Raw genomic sequence first — 17568 nt, forward strand, 5'->3', positions numbered from 1 at the left:
CAGTATAGATTTAAATATCCCTAACTTTACCCTTCCCGTATCAGAAACTTTGAAGATTTTAGAAGTTACAATTGACCGAAACCTTACATTAGAAAACCATGTGAAAAACACAACAAAGAAAATGTTTCATTCAATGTGGAAACTCAAAAGAATTAAACCTTTTCTTCCCAAGAGAAGTATTCTGCAGACTGGTGCAATCATTGGTGTTATGCCAGCTAGACTATTGCAATGCCATCTATGCTGCACAAAACACGGCAGCCAGACTCATATTTGGCAAAATGAAATATGAAAACACCAGTCCCTTACGAGAAAAGCTACACTGGCTTCCATTAAAAGACCGTATTGCTTTCAAGGTTTGCACCCTGGTTCATAAGATCATACACGGTGAAGCTCCGGGGTATATGTCAGACCTTATTGACCTACCTACCAGGAACTCTACTAGTTCATCACATACATACTTGAATCTCCACTATCCAAGCTGTAGGGGATTGAAATATAAATTAACATATGCATCTAGCTTCTCCTACATATGCACGCAAATTTGGAATGAATTACCAAAATCCATAAAAATAACCCATGACACAGTGAACTTCCGTAAACTATTGAAAACCTATTTAAGAAAGCATACAATAACAACTCATCCTAAATACCAACTAAGCCGATAATGTTATTGTGAGGTATGAGAACAATTAGAGACCACTAGTGTAATGTATGAGACCAAAAACATTATACGAAAGGATAATGGATGATGCTAGGAGGCATCAGGTTAGTTAGTCAACATTTGATGTGCTAGACTTGCTAATTTATTGCACATTATTTTCCTACACTTTTTATTTATATAGGGCCAAATCCCAAATAAGTAAGTAAATAAATAAATAAATACATAGATGAAAAGAAATAATCCTGCTCCCTGCTCCTGACTTGTTCACTGTCTGTGTCTCACTTTCTCTGGTCCCCTGCAGGATTGAAACACTTTGCTTCTTCCTCAGCTGTTTCCTGCTGCTCACCTCCCTCTACCATTAGCCTTCTATATACCACCCACCTGAATGTGACATTTCAATGCTATTATGACTGGGTCTTAACAGGTTTAGTTGCAGACCGCTCAGTGGTATCGGACTTGGAGTTTGATTTGTAGCTTAAGATTTTGCCATTATTAGAATAGGGCTGAGCCGAGTACTGTTATGATAGTGTGTGATGGGTGTCCAAACAGTAGGAATGCCTCATTCAAAATGACCCTTAGTCTTGTTGAAACGACATATTTTGGATGAATTAATTATAATGATTGTTTGAACAACTCAGAAGTAAGCTTTGGTGATTTTGTATCTCTATGTGCATCATGTGGAGTGAAAGAGTAGCCTAATGCAGTGGCGTAGGACGGGGGGGGGGGGGGGGCGGGGCGGTCTGCCCCCGGTGCACGCCGCTGGGGGGTGTCGTCTCCGTTGGTTCCTTGCTCCCTCTGCCCTGGAACAGGTTACTTCCTGTTCCAGGGCAGAGAGAGCAAAGAACCAATGGAGCCGACGCAGCTCCCAGCGATGTAGACTCGGGGGCGGATCGGCCCTCCCGCCTGCCCCTCGCTTCTAAAGTAAATAAGAATGCGCTCCGGGGGGGGGGGGGGGGGGGGTGCATGCCAGAGGGGGGGGGGCGCCGTTCTGCACCCGGGGGGGTGCGCAGCGGCGACCCGCCCCGGGTGTCAGCCGCCCTCGCTATGGCACTGGCCTAATGGTTAGTACAATGGGCTGAGAAACTGGGGAACTGGGCTTGATTCTCACTGCAGCTCCTTGTAACTCTGGGTAAGTCACTTAAGGAACAAACACAGGGGCCCTTTTACTAAGGCGCACCAAAAAATGTCCTGCGCTGGTGTAGGCGCATTTATTGGATGTGCGCAGGTCAATTTTTCAGTGTGCCTGCAAAAAAGGCCTTTTCTTGCCGAAAATGGACGTGCAGCAAAATAAAACTCGGCGCATATCCATTTTGGACCTGAGACCTTACCGCCACCCATTGACTTAGCAGTAAGATCTTACGCATTAACCAGGAGGTAATTGACAGCACATGTACACTGCCGATTACAATCCGGTTAGCGCCACGCAGTAGAAAATAGAAATTATTTTCTGCTGCATATTTTGGACACATGTCAAAGTTAGAATTACCGTCCGGGGCATGTGGTAGCTGGGTGGTAGTTCTAATTTGACGTATGCACGTGCGTAGGGGCCTACGTGTCTTAGTAAAAGGGCCCCATTGATTTTGAGACCATTAGGTACAGAGAAAGTACCCATATATTAAAAAAAAAAAAGTAAACCACTTTGGTTGCACCACAGAAAGGCAGTGTATCAAATCCATCATTCTATTTGCTTGCAAATATACCTAGTGTTGACATGGAATGAGTATTGGGGAATCTTCATAAGGAGTTGCCTCTTCCTGTAGTGTCCAAAGGTTATCTTTGCATTTCTTGGCCTATCTATGCAAGGCAGTGTAGAAATATAGAGAGAGATGTGATGGTATAAGGCAGCACAGTTGTATGTACACAATGGTAAATAAAGTCATTTATAAAAAGGCAGATTCAGTAGTAGAATCTTATTTATGTCAGTTTATGATTTACTGAATCTTACTTGATGTTGTTTTGCTCTGTTTATTTAGGAGCTGAAGGATGCTCACTGTAGAGATGAAATGGCTGCTGCCAGAGGTGCTCTGAAGAAGAATGCTACAATGTTGTATACGGCATCCCAAGCATTTCTCCGTCATCCAGACGTAGCTGCTACCCGGGCCAACAGAGATTATGTCTTCAAACAAGTACAAGAGGCTATTGCTGGTATATCTAATGCTGCTCAGGCCAGCTCACCAACTGATGAGAAGCAGGGCCACACTGGCATTGGGGAACTAGCTGCAGCACTAAATGAATTTGACGTAAGTGCCAAGGTCTATAGAATATCACAACTTTTCTTCCTCCAGTTTCATTTGGTACAGTAACACGAATGCTATTTGCCCTGAACACGGAGAGTTGCTGCATTTTTGACACTGGAAAGTTGGATGGTGAGTGTCTCTGGAGAGGGGTCAGATTTTGGAGATGGTCCTGGAATGTGCCTCCACACGAATTGCAGGTGTGTGGGAGAGGCCAGAAGGAATATGTTTTATATTGGAATGGAGCCCACGAGGACGCAACTTCTTTCCTGTATTAAATGGTAGCCTTTAGGCACATTGATATTGTTTCAATGCAATTGTACCTTGTAGTCTATGGCAGGCCCTTGGTAAATAGGGTAAATAGAAGATGGAAATGAGAATATCATGGTATTTATATGCATCAGCTGAAGAATACTAAGATGATGTTCTCACATTTAGATGTGGATATTTGCTAATTTAATACATACTCACCAGTGTACTTCAGTTCTGGTTTAGCACGCATTCTAGGATTTTAGGGCCTCAGTCCATTTATCAACCTTGGTTAAGGTTTTGCATTTACCCCCGGATTCTTATTGGTCACCCAAATTTGGGCCCATATCCCAGATCTGCATATAAACTTATTAGTCAGTTAGGCGCCAACAATCAATTATTAGTGTTAACAAGCACTAAGGGGGCCCTTGTACAAAGCGGTGATAAGCCCAACGTGGGCTTAACGCACGCCAATTTGGAGTTACCACTGGCTCAACATGGGTGCCGGCTGTAGTTCCAGCCCCAGTGTGCACCATTTCCCACACTGGGGAAAAAAGGGCTTGGATTTTTTTCGTGGTGGTTACTCAATGGTAATTGGGCAGTGCGGTAAGTGCTCCCCCTCGCATGGCCATGCAATAAGAGCAGTCTTACCGCATGGCCATGGCTACTTTCAGCCTTTTTTACCGGCTGTGGTAAAAAGGGCTGCAGCACATGGCAAAAACAGCCCCTCTCCGCTACAGTGGTGGAAATAAGTATTTGATCCCTTGCTGATTTTGTAAGTTTGCCCACTGACAAAGACATGAGCAGCCCATAATTGAAGGGTAGGTTATTGGTAACAGTGAGAGATAGCACATCACAAATTAAATCCGGAAAATCACATTGTGGAAAGTATATGAATTTATTTGTATTCTGCAGAGGGAAATAAGTATTTGATCCCCCACCAACCAGTAAGAGATCTGGCCCCTACAGACCAGGTAGATGCTCCAAATCAACTCGTTACCTGCATGACAGACAGCTGTCGGCAATGGTCACCTGTATGAAAGACACCTGTCCACAGACTCAGTGAATCAGTCAGACTCTAACCTCTACAAAATGGCCAAGAGCAAGGAGCTGTCTAAGGATGTCAGGGACAAGATCATACACCTGCACAAGGCTGGAATGGGCTACAAAACCATCAGTAAGACGCTGGGCGAGAAGGAGACAACTGTTGGTGCCATAATAAGAAAATGGAAGAAGTACAAAATGACTGTCAATCGACAAAGATCTGGGGCTCCACGCAAAATCTCACCTCGTGGGGTATCCTTGATCATGAGGAAGGTTAGAAATCAGCCTACAACTACAAGGGGGGAACTTGTCAATGATCTCAAGGCAGCTGGGACCACTGTCACCACGAAAACCATTGGTAACACATTACGACATAACGGATTGCAATCCTGCAGTGCCCGCAAGGTCCCCCTGCTCCGGAAGGCACATGTGACGGCCCGTCTGAAGTTTGCCAGTGAACACCTGGATGATGCCGAGAGTGATTGGGAGAAGGTGCTGTGGTCAGATGAGAAAAAAATTGAGCTCTTTGGCATGAACTCAACTCGCCGTGTTTGGAGGAAGAGAAATGCTGCCTATGACCCAAAGAACACCGTCCCCACTGTCAAGCATGGAGGTGGAAATGTTATGTTTTGGGGGTGTTTCTCTGCTAAGGGCACAGGACTAGTTCACCGCATCAATGGGAGAATGGATGGGGCCATGTACCGTACAATTCTGAGTGACAACCTCCTTCCCTCCGCCAGGGCCTTAAAAATGGGTCGTGGCTGGGTCTTCCAGCACGACAATGACCCAAAACATACAGCCAAGGCAACAAAGGAGTGGCTCAGGAAGAAGCACATTAGGGTCATGGAGTGGCCTAGCCAGTCACCAGACCTTAATCCCATTGAAAACTTATGGAGGGAGCTGAAGCTGCGAGTTGCCAAGCGACAGCCCAGAACTCTTAATGATTTAGAGATGATCTGCAAAGAGGAGTGGACCAAAATTCCCCCTGACATGTGTGCAAACCTCATCATCAACTACAAAAGACGTCTGACCGCTGTGCTTGCCAACAAGGGTTTTGCCACCAAGTATTAGGTCTTGTTTGCCAGAGGGATTAAATACTTATTTCCCTCTGCAGAATGCAAATAAATTCATATACTTTCCACAATGTGATTTTCCGGATTTAATTTGTGATGTGCTATCTCTCACTGTTACCAATAACCTACCCTTCAATTATGGGCTGCTCATGTCTTTGTCAGTGGGCAAACTTACAAAATCAGCAAGGGATCAAATACTTATTTCCACCACTGTAGCTCAGGGCCCTTTTTACTACAGCTTAGTAAAAGGACCCCTTAGTTGGCAGTAGTTAAGAGTTCTGTGTTGATCTGCTCTACACCCTATTCTATAACACGAGCACCTAAATTTCATAGCGCATAACTCAAAAGGGGGCGTGGTCATAGGAGGGGCATGGGAGGGTCGGGGCATTCCCAGAAATTAGGCACGATGTTATCGAGTACTCACATTTGCGCCAGCATTTACATCAGTCTTGGCAGGCGTAAATGCTCGTACCCAAATTTAAGTGTGAAACACGTGCTAAGCTAATATTCTGTAAAGGTGCTTTGTGCAGAGAGGGCTTTCCAGAATACCAGATTAGCACAGATTGGAGTGGAGGAGTTGCCTAATGGTTAGTGTAGTGGGTTGCGGAGCTGGAGAATTGGGTTCAACTCTCGCTGCTGCCTGATGGTCAAGATCCTGCTTATTAACCATCAGTTAATGTACGACTAAAATTGCCACAGTAAATGAAGGAGATGTTCAGGTACTTAGGGGAAGGCAGCTCTACTGCTAATGATGGCAGTGATCACTATTGCAAACCAAAAGAAAAAAAGCAGATCAAAAAAGACAAAAAAATGGAACAGGAGGGTAACAGAAGAAGTGGTTTGTTGTAAGGTTACCCGACTTGGTAACTGATTGATTTGATATTATATTTTATTGTATTATGTTTTTAGATTTGATCTGTTTTTATCTTATATGATTTGATTGTGTTTTTAGATATGTTTTATTATAAAACTAGTAAAAAAGGCCCGTTTCTCAAACAAATGAAACAGGTGCTAGCAAGGTAATGACCTTCTCCCATTAATGTTTTTAAGGAAGTGTTAGGATAAATGTGCTGTGATGGTAATGAATAATTTTCATTGTTGTATTATGTGTAATATTATGGAGCAAAATGAGATGTGTATTCTTTTATGTATTTGTATTAGTTTTCTTTGCCTGTGGTTGATATTTAATGTATGTATAGGATTTTGTTAAAGGGAAAGAGTATGCAGATTTTCAAACAGTTGCTGTGAGGGTGGAGTGTCAGTGATTGAGTGTGTGATACACAAAGAGAGAGCGAGTGTCCATGTATCCATGTCCTGCATCAGAGTGTGTGAGATTGACAGGGGGGGGGGGGGTGAACTATGTTCCTGCATCAGTGTGTGTGTGTCACACAGAGAGTGTGACAGGGTTGATGCTTCTTTACATAGAAAGGGTGGCGGGGGCCTTGGAGGGGGGTCAGCATTGCTGTGAGGGTGGGGTGTCAGTGATTGAGTGTGTGATAAACAGAGAGAGAGAGAGCAAGTGTCCATGTATCCATGTCCTACATCAGAGAGTGTGTGTGTGTGTGTGTGTGTGTGTGTGTGTGTGTGTGTGTGTGTGTGTGTGAGATTGCCGCAGGGGGAGCGATGAACTGGGATCCTGCTTCAGTGTGTGTGTGTCACACAGAGAGTGTGACAGGGTTGATGCTTATTTACTGGGAAGGGGGTGGCAGGGGGCTTGGAAGGTGGTCAGCGTTGCTGTGGGGGTGGGGTGTCAGTGATTGAATATGTGATACTCAGAGAGAGAGAGTGAGTGTTCATGTATCCATGTCCTGCATCAGTGTGTGTGTGATTGACAGAGGGGGGGGGGGGAGGGTGTACTGGGTTCCTGCATCAGTGTGTGTGTGTCACACAGAGAGTGTGACAGGGTTGATGCTTCTTTACTGAGAGGGGGTGGCAGGGGGCTTGGAGGGTGGTCAGCGTTGCTGGGGGAGGGGGGGTCGGGTGTTTGTAATAGTGCTGTTTTCAGTTTATTTCTTTGCCGTGGTTTGGTTTTTGATGGGTGAGGTGAGCTGGAATGGTGTCTGTGTGAGAAAGTGAGGGTCAGCATTGCTGGGAGGGTACTGTGTAGCTTGGGGGCGTGTACGTATGCATATGAGCTCCCCGTCTGTTCCTCTTGCCCAGCTGGCTTTAATGTCATCCCAGAGCTTAAACAACCACCAGAACTGAATCAGCTGTTGCATAACGGCCGTAAACTGTGGAGCCTCTATCTGAACCACCTGCCCAGCTGTTAAATTGCAATTTGTATGGAAAGGCTATTCTAGGGATGTCGGATGCTGGCTGTCCTTTGCGATAAGGACTCACGTGCTAACCATGTGCTAAATAGTTAGCACACAGCAATGTAGCTGCACAAATCGATTAGCACAGAAGTCTATTCTCCGTGGGTAGAGTGTGACGATCCCAAAACTACTGTGTGATGCCTTAGTGTGCTCTGCGATAGTGCTGCTTTTAACCCGAAGTAAGCACGTGTTAGTGCTTGCCGCAGCTTAGTATAAGGACCCCTTAGTCTTATTCTCAGTTCCCCTCCTTTAGCCAGTTTTCAGACCATGGGCCATTATATTCAATCTCATAACTTTTAAATTTCCTAGGAATCTTTCATGAGGGACTTTGCCAAATGCATTCTGAAAATGCAAATATACTACAGGCCCGATATTCAAAAGGATTTATCTGAGCAAGAGAGGCTTCTGCCTGGTTAAACCTCACTGAGCTAGCCATCCGCCAGTATTCAGTAGCATTTAAGGGGGTAGTGTTACTGAATATTGCCGTTGACCACTATGGCACTGTCTAATGAGAACTGGGGTGGTGCAGAGGCAGAGCTTGGGCGGAGCCAACATGTAGTTGGTTAGTGTTGATACTCAATCTGCTAGCCAATTAAATAAGAAATGCTTTTACTAAGCCGCAGTAGCATTTTTAGCTTGCAGTAGAAATCAGCTGGTAGCAAGCATTTACTGCTGGGGGGGTACTGTGTAGCTTGGGGGTGGGTACGTATGCATATGAGCTCCCTGTCTGTTCCTCTTACCCAGCTGGCTTTAATGTCATCCGAGAGCTTAAACAACCGCCAGAACCGAATCAGCTGTTGCATAACGTCCGTAAACTGTGGAGCCTCTATCTGAACCACCTGCCCAGCTGTTAAATTGCAATTTGTATGGGAAGGCTATTCTAGGGATGTCGGATGCTGGCTGTCCTTCGCTTCTCCTTCGGTGTAGTTCTTTGAGGATGTCGGTGTGGGTACGCGAGTAGCGCGATTCTTTGAGGCCGTTGGTTGGCTGCCTTGTGCTGCTGTCTTACCGTCTCTTTGCCTCTGATACGTCCCTCATGCTGGTGACGTTGCGTTCCTTTGCCTAGCAACTCTGCAGCGTTCCCTTCCCTCTCACTGTTCCACCCTCGACGTCATCACTTTTTGACGTGAGGGCGGGGCAGAGAGAGATGGTTACAGACTTACGAACCCTACAAACCCTTCACTGCAGTCTGCCACGGAGTCAGCTTCAGAATGTTGGAGGTGCAAATTATTATAGTAGATATACTATGTGATGTTTGTTTTATTCATTATGTATTTTTATTTTGTAGTTTTTTGTACCCCTGATGCAGCTTGAGGGCAAAACGTGGCCACGTCGGGTAACCTTGCAATAAACCACTTCTTCTGTTACCCTCCTGTTCCATTTTTTTGTCTTTTTTGATCTGCTTTTTTTCTTTTGGTTTGATATTTCTGTGGCAGATCTTTGCCTTTTATTGTTTCTGTCTGCTTTCAGTGATCACTATTGTGCATTAAAAGCACAGCTGCCAGTACAGTTAACTACAGCTGTGGAGACGTAATTAAGTGTTCTGCATTAGCTGATATGTAAGGTTAATGCACATCCCCATCCCTTCCATTCTCCATAACATGGGTTTCTTCATTAGCTGTTTAAAATGTCCATTAAGATGTGATGTTAATGCAGCGTAATTGCTTGTTTGTTTTCTTGAACTGTTCATTAACAGTTAGTGTGCATTAGTATGTGGATGTAACACCTTTCATGCTTTAGCAAATACATTTCTTAGTGCACAGCATTCTATTCTGGATGCACTGTAGGAGTTGGATTTTAGATTTATCACTTGGCTTTGCTAAACCCGAGCTCAAGGCAAGTTGCAGATTCAAGTTCATGAGTTATTTCACTGCACAAACTGGTTCACAATCTAGCTGTACCTGAGGCAATGGAGGCTAAAATGACTTGCCAAGGTCACAAGGAGTATCTGTAGCAGCAGCAGCGTTTGAGCCCTAGCTTCCTTTTTCACAACCTAATTCTCTAAATGTAAGTCTTGCCAACCAGCAGGCAACACTAGGCAGTCACCTAAAACAAAACAGTAGATCCTGACAGCCACACAAACTCAAAGAATCACCCATGTACTTTTACATGCAAGCACTGTTCCCTCTAAGCTGAGCGGAAGTCTTCCAACTGCATTCCTGCCAGTGGGTGGCGATGCTTCAATATTGTGTTTTCAGTTGCTAGGGACAGGTAGGTTCCCTGGAGTCCTGCAGAGCTGGCCTGTTGCTCACTTTTAAAAATGTGATAGTGAAACTGCACCCCCCCCCCCCCTCCCTGACAGGGCAGTAGGTGGAGGACTCCCGCTCAGCTTAGAAGGGTGGGGAATTTTCATATAGACCTTTCAACCGAGTAAATGACTTTTGAAAATGTTGTCTTTATTTGTTTGTGTGTGCGTTTGTTATAAGCACAACAACAACAACAACAACATTATTTTATATTTAGAAGCATGATCTCTAGGAAAGGTGGGGGGCTGATTTAGAGTAGATAATTGGAGGTTAGTAATCGTAGCACTATATCAGCTGAAAGCTAACCAGGCAACTTTTCCAGTTAACTTTAAGTGGATACTCAAAGATATAACCAGTGACTCCACACAGCTGAAGTTTCCCAGATAAAAGAAATTAGATGTTATTTAATTATCTTCCTTTCTACTGTTTCTGCAGCCTCACTTAATCAGTAGTCTTTAAGTGGATACTGCACAATATTGACATTATTCAGTTAAATCTTTACCCATACCCCAGCATACCACCAGTTCTTTTCCTTGAATTTTTCAGCCAGAAGTTAACTCACAAACCCTCACCCTGGTTGTCTCTGGAACTTAGGGGGACTCTTAAGCTCGAAGGATGGGACCTGGAAAGGAGATGGTATAAATCTTGCCTAGATGAGGACAAGCTAAATGATAGGAAATGCATTACAAAGTACTGCTAAGCCTTAACAGCAGCCAAAACCACAATATTTCTCTCAATGCGTTGAACAGGCTGCCGATTCAGCCAAGCGCCTGTTCAACATAGAGGGGCATAATCGAAAGGGGCGCCCAAGTTTTCCTGAGGACGTCCTCGCAGGACGTCCCGGCGAAGGGGCGTCCATCTTTCACTTCGATAATACAGTCAGGGACGCCCAAATCGTGAAATTTAGGTTGACCTGTCCTAATTAGATTGTAAGCTCTGTAGAGCAGGGACTGTCTCTCTTTATGTTCAAGTGTACAGCGCTGCGTACATCTAGTAGCACTTTAGAAATAAGTAGTAGTAGTAGTATGTCTAGTAACCAAAACTCCAACTACAATTTTATTTAATATCTACCACAAGCCACTAGCAAAGCTGGTTTAGTTGTGGATCATGTGCAGGTACTCATACCTGTTAAACTAGACTTACCTAGAGCCCTGAATTAACTGACTGTTGTTTTTAGCCCATTCTTGAATTGCTGTTAAACAGTAGTCAGTAGCTTTATATCAAGGTTTCTTACCTGTTATTTGAGGGGTAGTATGTACTGTAGTTCCCAAAAGGGGTTTGATGTCAGGTATGCGACTACTTGTGTTACAGACTTACGGGAACTCTGTTTTACTTGAGTTCAGTCAAAGATTGTTGTTTTTAGCCCATTCTTGAATTGCTGTTAAACAGTACTCTTTGACTGAACTCAAGTAAAACAGAGTTCCCGTAAGTCTGTAACACAAGCAGTCGCATACCTGACTTCAAAACCCTTTTGGGAACTACAATACATACTACCCCTCAAATCACAGGTAAGAAACCTTGATATAAAGCTAGACTCACACTTAACACTAATCCCCTTCAGGAGCTTCATCTATTATCTATGACAACTAAGTTCTTTGTCTGTACATTGAGAAGGCAAGTGTTGTCACAGTGGTTCATGCCAATTGATTCAGAATGCTGCAGTATGACTGATAAAAGGTTGTAAGCAATGTGTTGACATCATACCATTTCTGCAAAACAATTCACTGTCTACCAGTGTGATACTGGGTTACATTTAAAACTCGATTACAAAGTTCTTGAAAGTACTTAGACCAGAGTACTTATGGACCAGAGTGCATAAAGACCTCCAAAGCTGCTAAAGTCCTCCCAAAAAATATATCCCTAACCACGCCCTTTCCAGTGAGCTTCATCCGGACTAGCCCTACACACTAGAACGCACTCCCAGAAAGGCTTTGATTAATACAAGACTATCCCTACTTCAAGAAGCACACAAAAACTTGGCTTTTCTCCCAAGCCTTTAATGGAAGAAGCAGCTAACTAGCTAGTCATATACACAAGGATTAACACCAGCTGCATGTTCTCATGGGTTGCTTATCCACTCCTCCTCTAGCTGAGATCATTTTAATGCACTGTTTTTTCTTACTCCTCATGCAATTTTTCCTTGTTAGCCAACCTTATTTTCTTTCTAGCTCCTTTTTTTCTGTTATCTGTGTAAGGGATGAAGTTATCAACACAGGCTATGGTTAAGATGGGTTATTTTACTGTTAACTCATGCTATTACTACTACTTTAGGTCTTCATTGCATAAAATGTTAGCTTTGCTACAATAAAACAAATAGATAAACAGATAAAGCAATGAACCAACCAGGCATCAGCCTCATGTTTTAAAGCTGATGATTATCTTTTTGTTTTCTTTCATGCTGTTTAGCCCAAGGTGTTTTGGCTCAGCATCCTGTTTCGAATAGTGGCCAGTCCAGGTCACAATTATTGGCAGGTTCTAGAATTAGATAACACGGGCTAAGTGATGACTTTCCCATGTCTACCTGGCTAATAAATGTTTATGGGCATTTCCTCCAAGAACTTTTTCAAACCTCTTTTGAACCTCACTATGGAAGCCATCTTGAACACATCCTCAAAAAAAAAAAAAAAACAGACTGCACAATTAATTATTTGGTGTGTTAAAAAAAATAGAAATTTATAGATTTGACTTCCTGGAGTGTCTTCTTGTTTGAATGCTGTCTGAGAAGTTAAAAACAACCATTTGCCATTTAAGCCTTCCACATTACTCTTGATTTTATAATCAGTTGAATATTCTACCTTTTCAGTAACTCTAAGCTTAACTTTAGCATCTCAACATAAGGGAGCTGTTCTATTCCCTTTATCAGTGCCGTAGTGAGGGCGGCTGACACCCTGGGCGGGTCGCCGCTGCGCACCCCCCCCCCAGGTGCAGCACGGTGCCCCCCCCCAGAGCGCATTCTTACTTCAATTAGGAAGCGAGGGGCGGGCGAGAGGGCCGATCCGCCCCCGAGTGCACGTCGCTAGGAGCTGCGTCGGCTCCGCTGGTTCCTTTTTCTCTCTGCCCCAGAACAGGGGCACTTAGAGAAGACTTAGAGAAGACAAATGAGTCGCGCTTCTGTTGCACAACAGGCATAGGCGTAGACTGGGGGGGGCGAGGGGGGCAATGCCCCCCCAAACGACGATGAGGCGCCGCCGCGCCATTAGTTAAAAAAAAAAAACACATGCACGCACGCGCTCCTCTCCATCCACTTGGCTTTCCTGCTCTCTGTCTGCATCCCGCCTTCCTCTGACGTCAGAGGAAGGCGGGACGCAGACAGAGAGGGCAGGGAAGCCAAGCGGAGTAGCGGACGGAGAGGAGCGTGTCCGTCTACCCCTCTCTCTTCCTCCCTCCCTCCCTCCGCCACAGGCAGCAGTCTTTTCCAGCGTTCCTGGCAGCGGTAGCGATGTACACGCTGCCTTTGACTCTGCCCCGAAGCCTTCTCTTCAAGTTCCTGTTCCCGCATAGGTGGGAACAGGAACTTGAAGAGAAGACTTCCGGGGCAGACCGAAGGCAGCGTGTACATCGCTACCGCTGCCAGGAACGCTGAAAAAGCTGAAGACTGTTGCCTGCACAGGAGGGAGGGAGGGAGGAAGAGAGGGGGTAAACGGAGTCACCATCTTGGACCTCGCGGGGGGGGGGAGCAGAGGGAAGATGGATGGGACTGGGAGGGGTGGGGAGCAGAGGGAAGGAGCAGGAGATGAATGGGACTGGGAGGGGTGGGAAGCAGAGGGAAGGAGCAGGAGATGGATGGGACTGGGTGGGGTGGGAAGCAGAGGGAAGGAGCAAGAGATGGATGGGACTGGGAGGGGTGGGAAGCAGAGGGAAGGAGCAGGAGATGGATGGGACTGGGAGGGGTGGGAAGGAGCAGGAGATGGATGGGACTGGGTGGGGTGGGAAGCAGAGGGAAGGAGCAGGAGATGGATGGGACTGGGAGGGGTGGGAAGCAGAGGGAAGGAGCAAGAGATGAATGGGACTGGGAGGGGTGGGAAGCAGAGGGAAGGAGCAAGAGATGGATGGGACTGGGTGGGGTGGGAAGCAGAGGGAAGGAGCAGGAGATGGATGGGACTGGGAGGGGTGGGAAGCAGAGGGAAGGAGCAAGAGATGAATGGGACTGGGAGGGGTGGGAAGCAGAGGGAAGGAGCAGGAGATGGATGGGACTGGGTGGGGTGGGAAGCAGAGGGAAGGAGCAGGAGATGGATGGGACTGGGTGGGGTGGGAAGCAGAGGGAAGGAGCAAGAGATGGATGGGACTGCGAGGGGTGGGGAGCAGAAGGAAGGAGCAAGAGATGGATGGGACTGCGAGGGGTGGGGAGCAGAGGGAAGGAGCAAGAGATGGATGGGACTGCGAGGGGTGGGGAACAGAAGGAAGGAGCAAGAGATGGATGGGACTGGGTGGGGTGGGAAGCAGAGGGAAGGAGCAAGAGATGGATGGGACTGCGAGGGGTGGGGAGCAGAAGGAAGGAGCAAGAGATGGATGGGACTGGGAGGGGTGGGAAGCAGAGGGAAGGAGCAGGAGATGAATGGGACTGGGAGGGGTGGGAAGCAGAGGGAAGGAGCAGGAGATGAATGGGACTGGGAGGGATGGGACTGGGAGGGGTGGGAAGCAGAGGGAAGGAGCAGGAGATGAATGGGACTGGGAGGGGTGGGAAGCAGAGGGAAGGAGCAAGAGATGGATGGGACTGGGAGGGGTGGGAAACAGAGGGAAGGAGCAGGAGATGAATGGGACTGGGAGGGGTGGGAAGCAGAGGGAAGGAGCAAGAGATGGATGGGACTGGGAGGGGTGGGAAACAGAGGGAAGGAGCAGGAGATGGATGGGACTGGGAGGGTGGAAAGCAGAGGGAAGGAGCAAGAGATGGATGGGACTGGGAGGGGTGGGAAGCAGAGGGAAGGAGCAGGAGATGAATGGGACTGGGAGGGGTGGGAAGCAGAGGGAAGGAGCAAGAGATGGATGGGACTGGGAGGGGTGGGAAGCAGAGGGAAGGAGCAGGAGATGGATGGGACTGGGAGGGGTGGGAAGCAGAGGGAAGGAGCAGGAGATGGATGGGACTGCGAGGGGTGGGGAGCAGAAGGAAGGAGCAAGAGATGGATGGGACTGCGAGGGGTGGGGAGCAGAGGGAAGCCTACTGGAAAGAAGACACTGAATAAAACAGAAGACACTGGGACCAAAGCGAATAGAAAAACTAAATGATCAGACAACAAAGGTAGATAAAAGTATTTTATTCATAATTTATTAATTGAAATATGTCAGCTTTTTGAAATGTGCATCTGTGATATTTTGCCTGTAAATTCAATTCCTTCCTCCACATTAGCATATTCATTTGCATATGTATATATGCAAATGATATGCTAATATGCTCCGCCCATTCTTTGCCCCCCCAAATGAAACAGTCAAACTACGCCTATGACAACAGGGGTAGAAGTGACCTCATAACCATAGAGGAAACCAGATAAGGCAGAGAGCTCTTCCTCATAAGTCCTCACAGTCAGCCATGTTGCTCCACCTCCTCAGCCCGAAAATTTCAGCATGTCTATAATGATTCCAAGATACTGCTCTCGCTTGGTGGCTCCTAACTCAAAACTCACTTTATAGCTGAAGATGGGATTATATATTCCTTTGCGTACCACTTGAAACATATACCCATCAAACTTAGTCTGCCATTTATATATTATTAGGATTTATTTAGATGCCCATATTCCTACCCTGACAAGCTCCTTCACAACTCCTCATTATCCTCTTCTATTTTATCTCTGAGTAGTTCTGTGTCATCTATAGATTTGACCCCCTCATTAATTGCTCCTGTCTCCAGATCATTTATGAATAAACTGCACAGGGCCCATTACAGACCCTTGTGTTACATCACTTTTGGCCCTTATCCATTCGGAACACTGTCCCCCCTGTTTACTAAGCCATGCGGCAATGCCAACATAGCCAGTTCAAAGTGAATGTGCTGTGCCAGCATTAGCCCACGGCAGCCGCTAGCATGGCTTAGTAAACAGGGGTGGGGTGGGGGGGTGGGGAGTAAATATTTAGGGGCCCTTTTACTAAGCTGCACTAAAAAGTAGCCAGCGCAAACCCCAGCGCATGACTTTCCTGCATGCTGAGGCCACTTTATGCATAGAGGTAAAATGGCCCCATTTAACCTAATAATGGCTATCCACTAATTTCCCCATTAGTGCATGGTCATTAGCATGTGAGCGCTTACTGCCACCTATTTTGTAGGCGATAAGGACTCACGTGCTAAATAGTTAGCACGCAGCAATGTAGCTGCACAAATCGGTTAGCACAGGAGACGTCTATTCTCCATGGGTAGAGTGTGACGATCCCAAAACTACTGTGTGACGCCTTAGTGTGCTCTGCGACAGTGCTGCTTTTAACCTGCAGTAAGCACGTGTTACTGCTTGCCGCAGCTTAGTATAAGGACCCCTTAGTCTTATTCTCAGTTCCCCTCCTTTAGCCAATTTTCAAACCATGGACCATTATATTCAATCTCATGACATTTTAATTTCCTGAGGAATCTTTCATGAGGGACTTTGCCAAATGCATTCTGAAAATACAAATATACTACAGGCCCGATATTCAAAAGGATTTATCTGAGCAAGAGAGGCTTCTGCCTGGTTAAACCTCACTGAGCTAGCCATCCGCCAGTATTCAGTAGCATTTAAGGGGGTAGTGTTACTGAATATTGCCGTTGACCGCTATGGCACTGTCTAATGAGAGCTGGGGTGGTGCAGAGGCAGAGCTTGGGCGGAGCCAACATGTAGTTGGTTAGTGTTGATACTCAATCTGCTAGCCAATTAAATAAGGAATGCTTTTACTAAGCCGCAGTAGCGTTTTTAATTCACAGTAGAAATCAGCTGGTAGTAAGTGTTTACCGCCAGCTGATTTCTACCACAAGCTAAAAACGCTACCGCGGCTTAGTAAAAAAAAACCCTAAATGCATAATGGGGTCCTTTTACTAAGCTATGGTAAAAGGTAGCCTTAGCGCACCTTTACATAGGCCTTTCCTGTGCACTAAGGCCATTTCTACTGCAGCCGGAAAATGTCCAATTTCCTATTTTTGCAATTAATGACCATGAACTAATTTTGCAGTTAGCACATAAGCACACTTACTGCCACCTATATTGTAGGTGGTAAGGGTTCACACAATATTCCTGCACTAAACAGCGCTTGGTAATGTAGATGCAAGAACTTATTAGTGCAGAAATGCCCATTCTCCTCCCCAGATACACCCCCACTGTGCTAAAAAATTAAAATATTTTTAGCATGTGGTTTGTGTGCACAGAGCCAAAGATTACCATAGGACACCTGAGCACGTTGCATGCTAAGCTATTTTAAATTGTGCTTAGCACATGTTAGTACTTACTGCAGCTTAATAAAAGGAATTCAAAGTTAGGACAGCAAAGGGCTGCCTAAATTTATCCACTGAGTTAACCGGGAACTGGTCTGAATATTGACCGGTACCTGCTTAACTAATGTGTAACCACACATACCCAAATATTCAAACTGGAGCCTGGACATGACCCAGCATTGAATAACTGGGATTAAATCAGTTTGTGGCTATCAGCAGCTTAAGAATCTGTCACTGCTACAGACTGAATATCGAGCCCTATGTCTATCATGCTTATTTTCGAAAGAGAAGGACGCCCATCTTTCGACACAAATCGGGAGATGGGCGTCCTTCTCTCAAGGTCGTCCAAAGCGGCATAATTG

At 45.8% G+C, this 17568-nt stretch overlaps 1 protein-coding gene across 1 annotated transcript in view; it reads left to right on the forward strand.

Annotated features, from left to right (window-relative positions):
* Positions 1 to 17568, forward strand: part of CTNNA2 (catenin alpha 2) — a 1714656-nt gene that overhangs the window by 412895 nt on the left and 1284193 nt on the right. The window contains exon 6 of the mRNA XM_030191022.1: positions 2635 to 2901. Within this exon, the coding sequence (XP_030046882.1) occupies positions 2635 to 2901 (267 nt within the window). The remainder of the gene's footprint in view (positions 1 to 2634; positions 2902 to 17568) is intronic.

Source organism: Microcaecilia unicolor, chromosome 2 (genome assembly GCF_901765095.1).
Source record: "Microcaecilia unicolor chromosome 2, aMicUni1.1, whole genome shotgun sequence".
Lineage (NCBI taxonomy): Eukaryota > Metazoa > Chordata > Amphibia > Gymnophiona > Siphonopidae > Microcaecilia > Microcaecilia unicolor.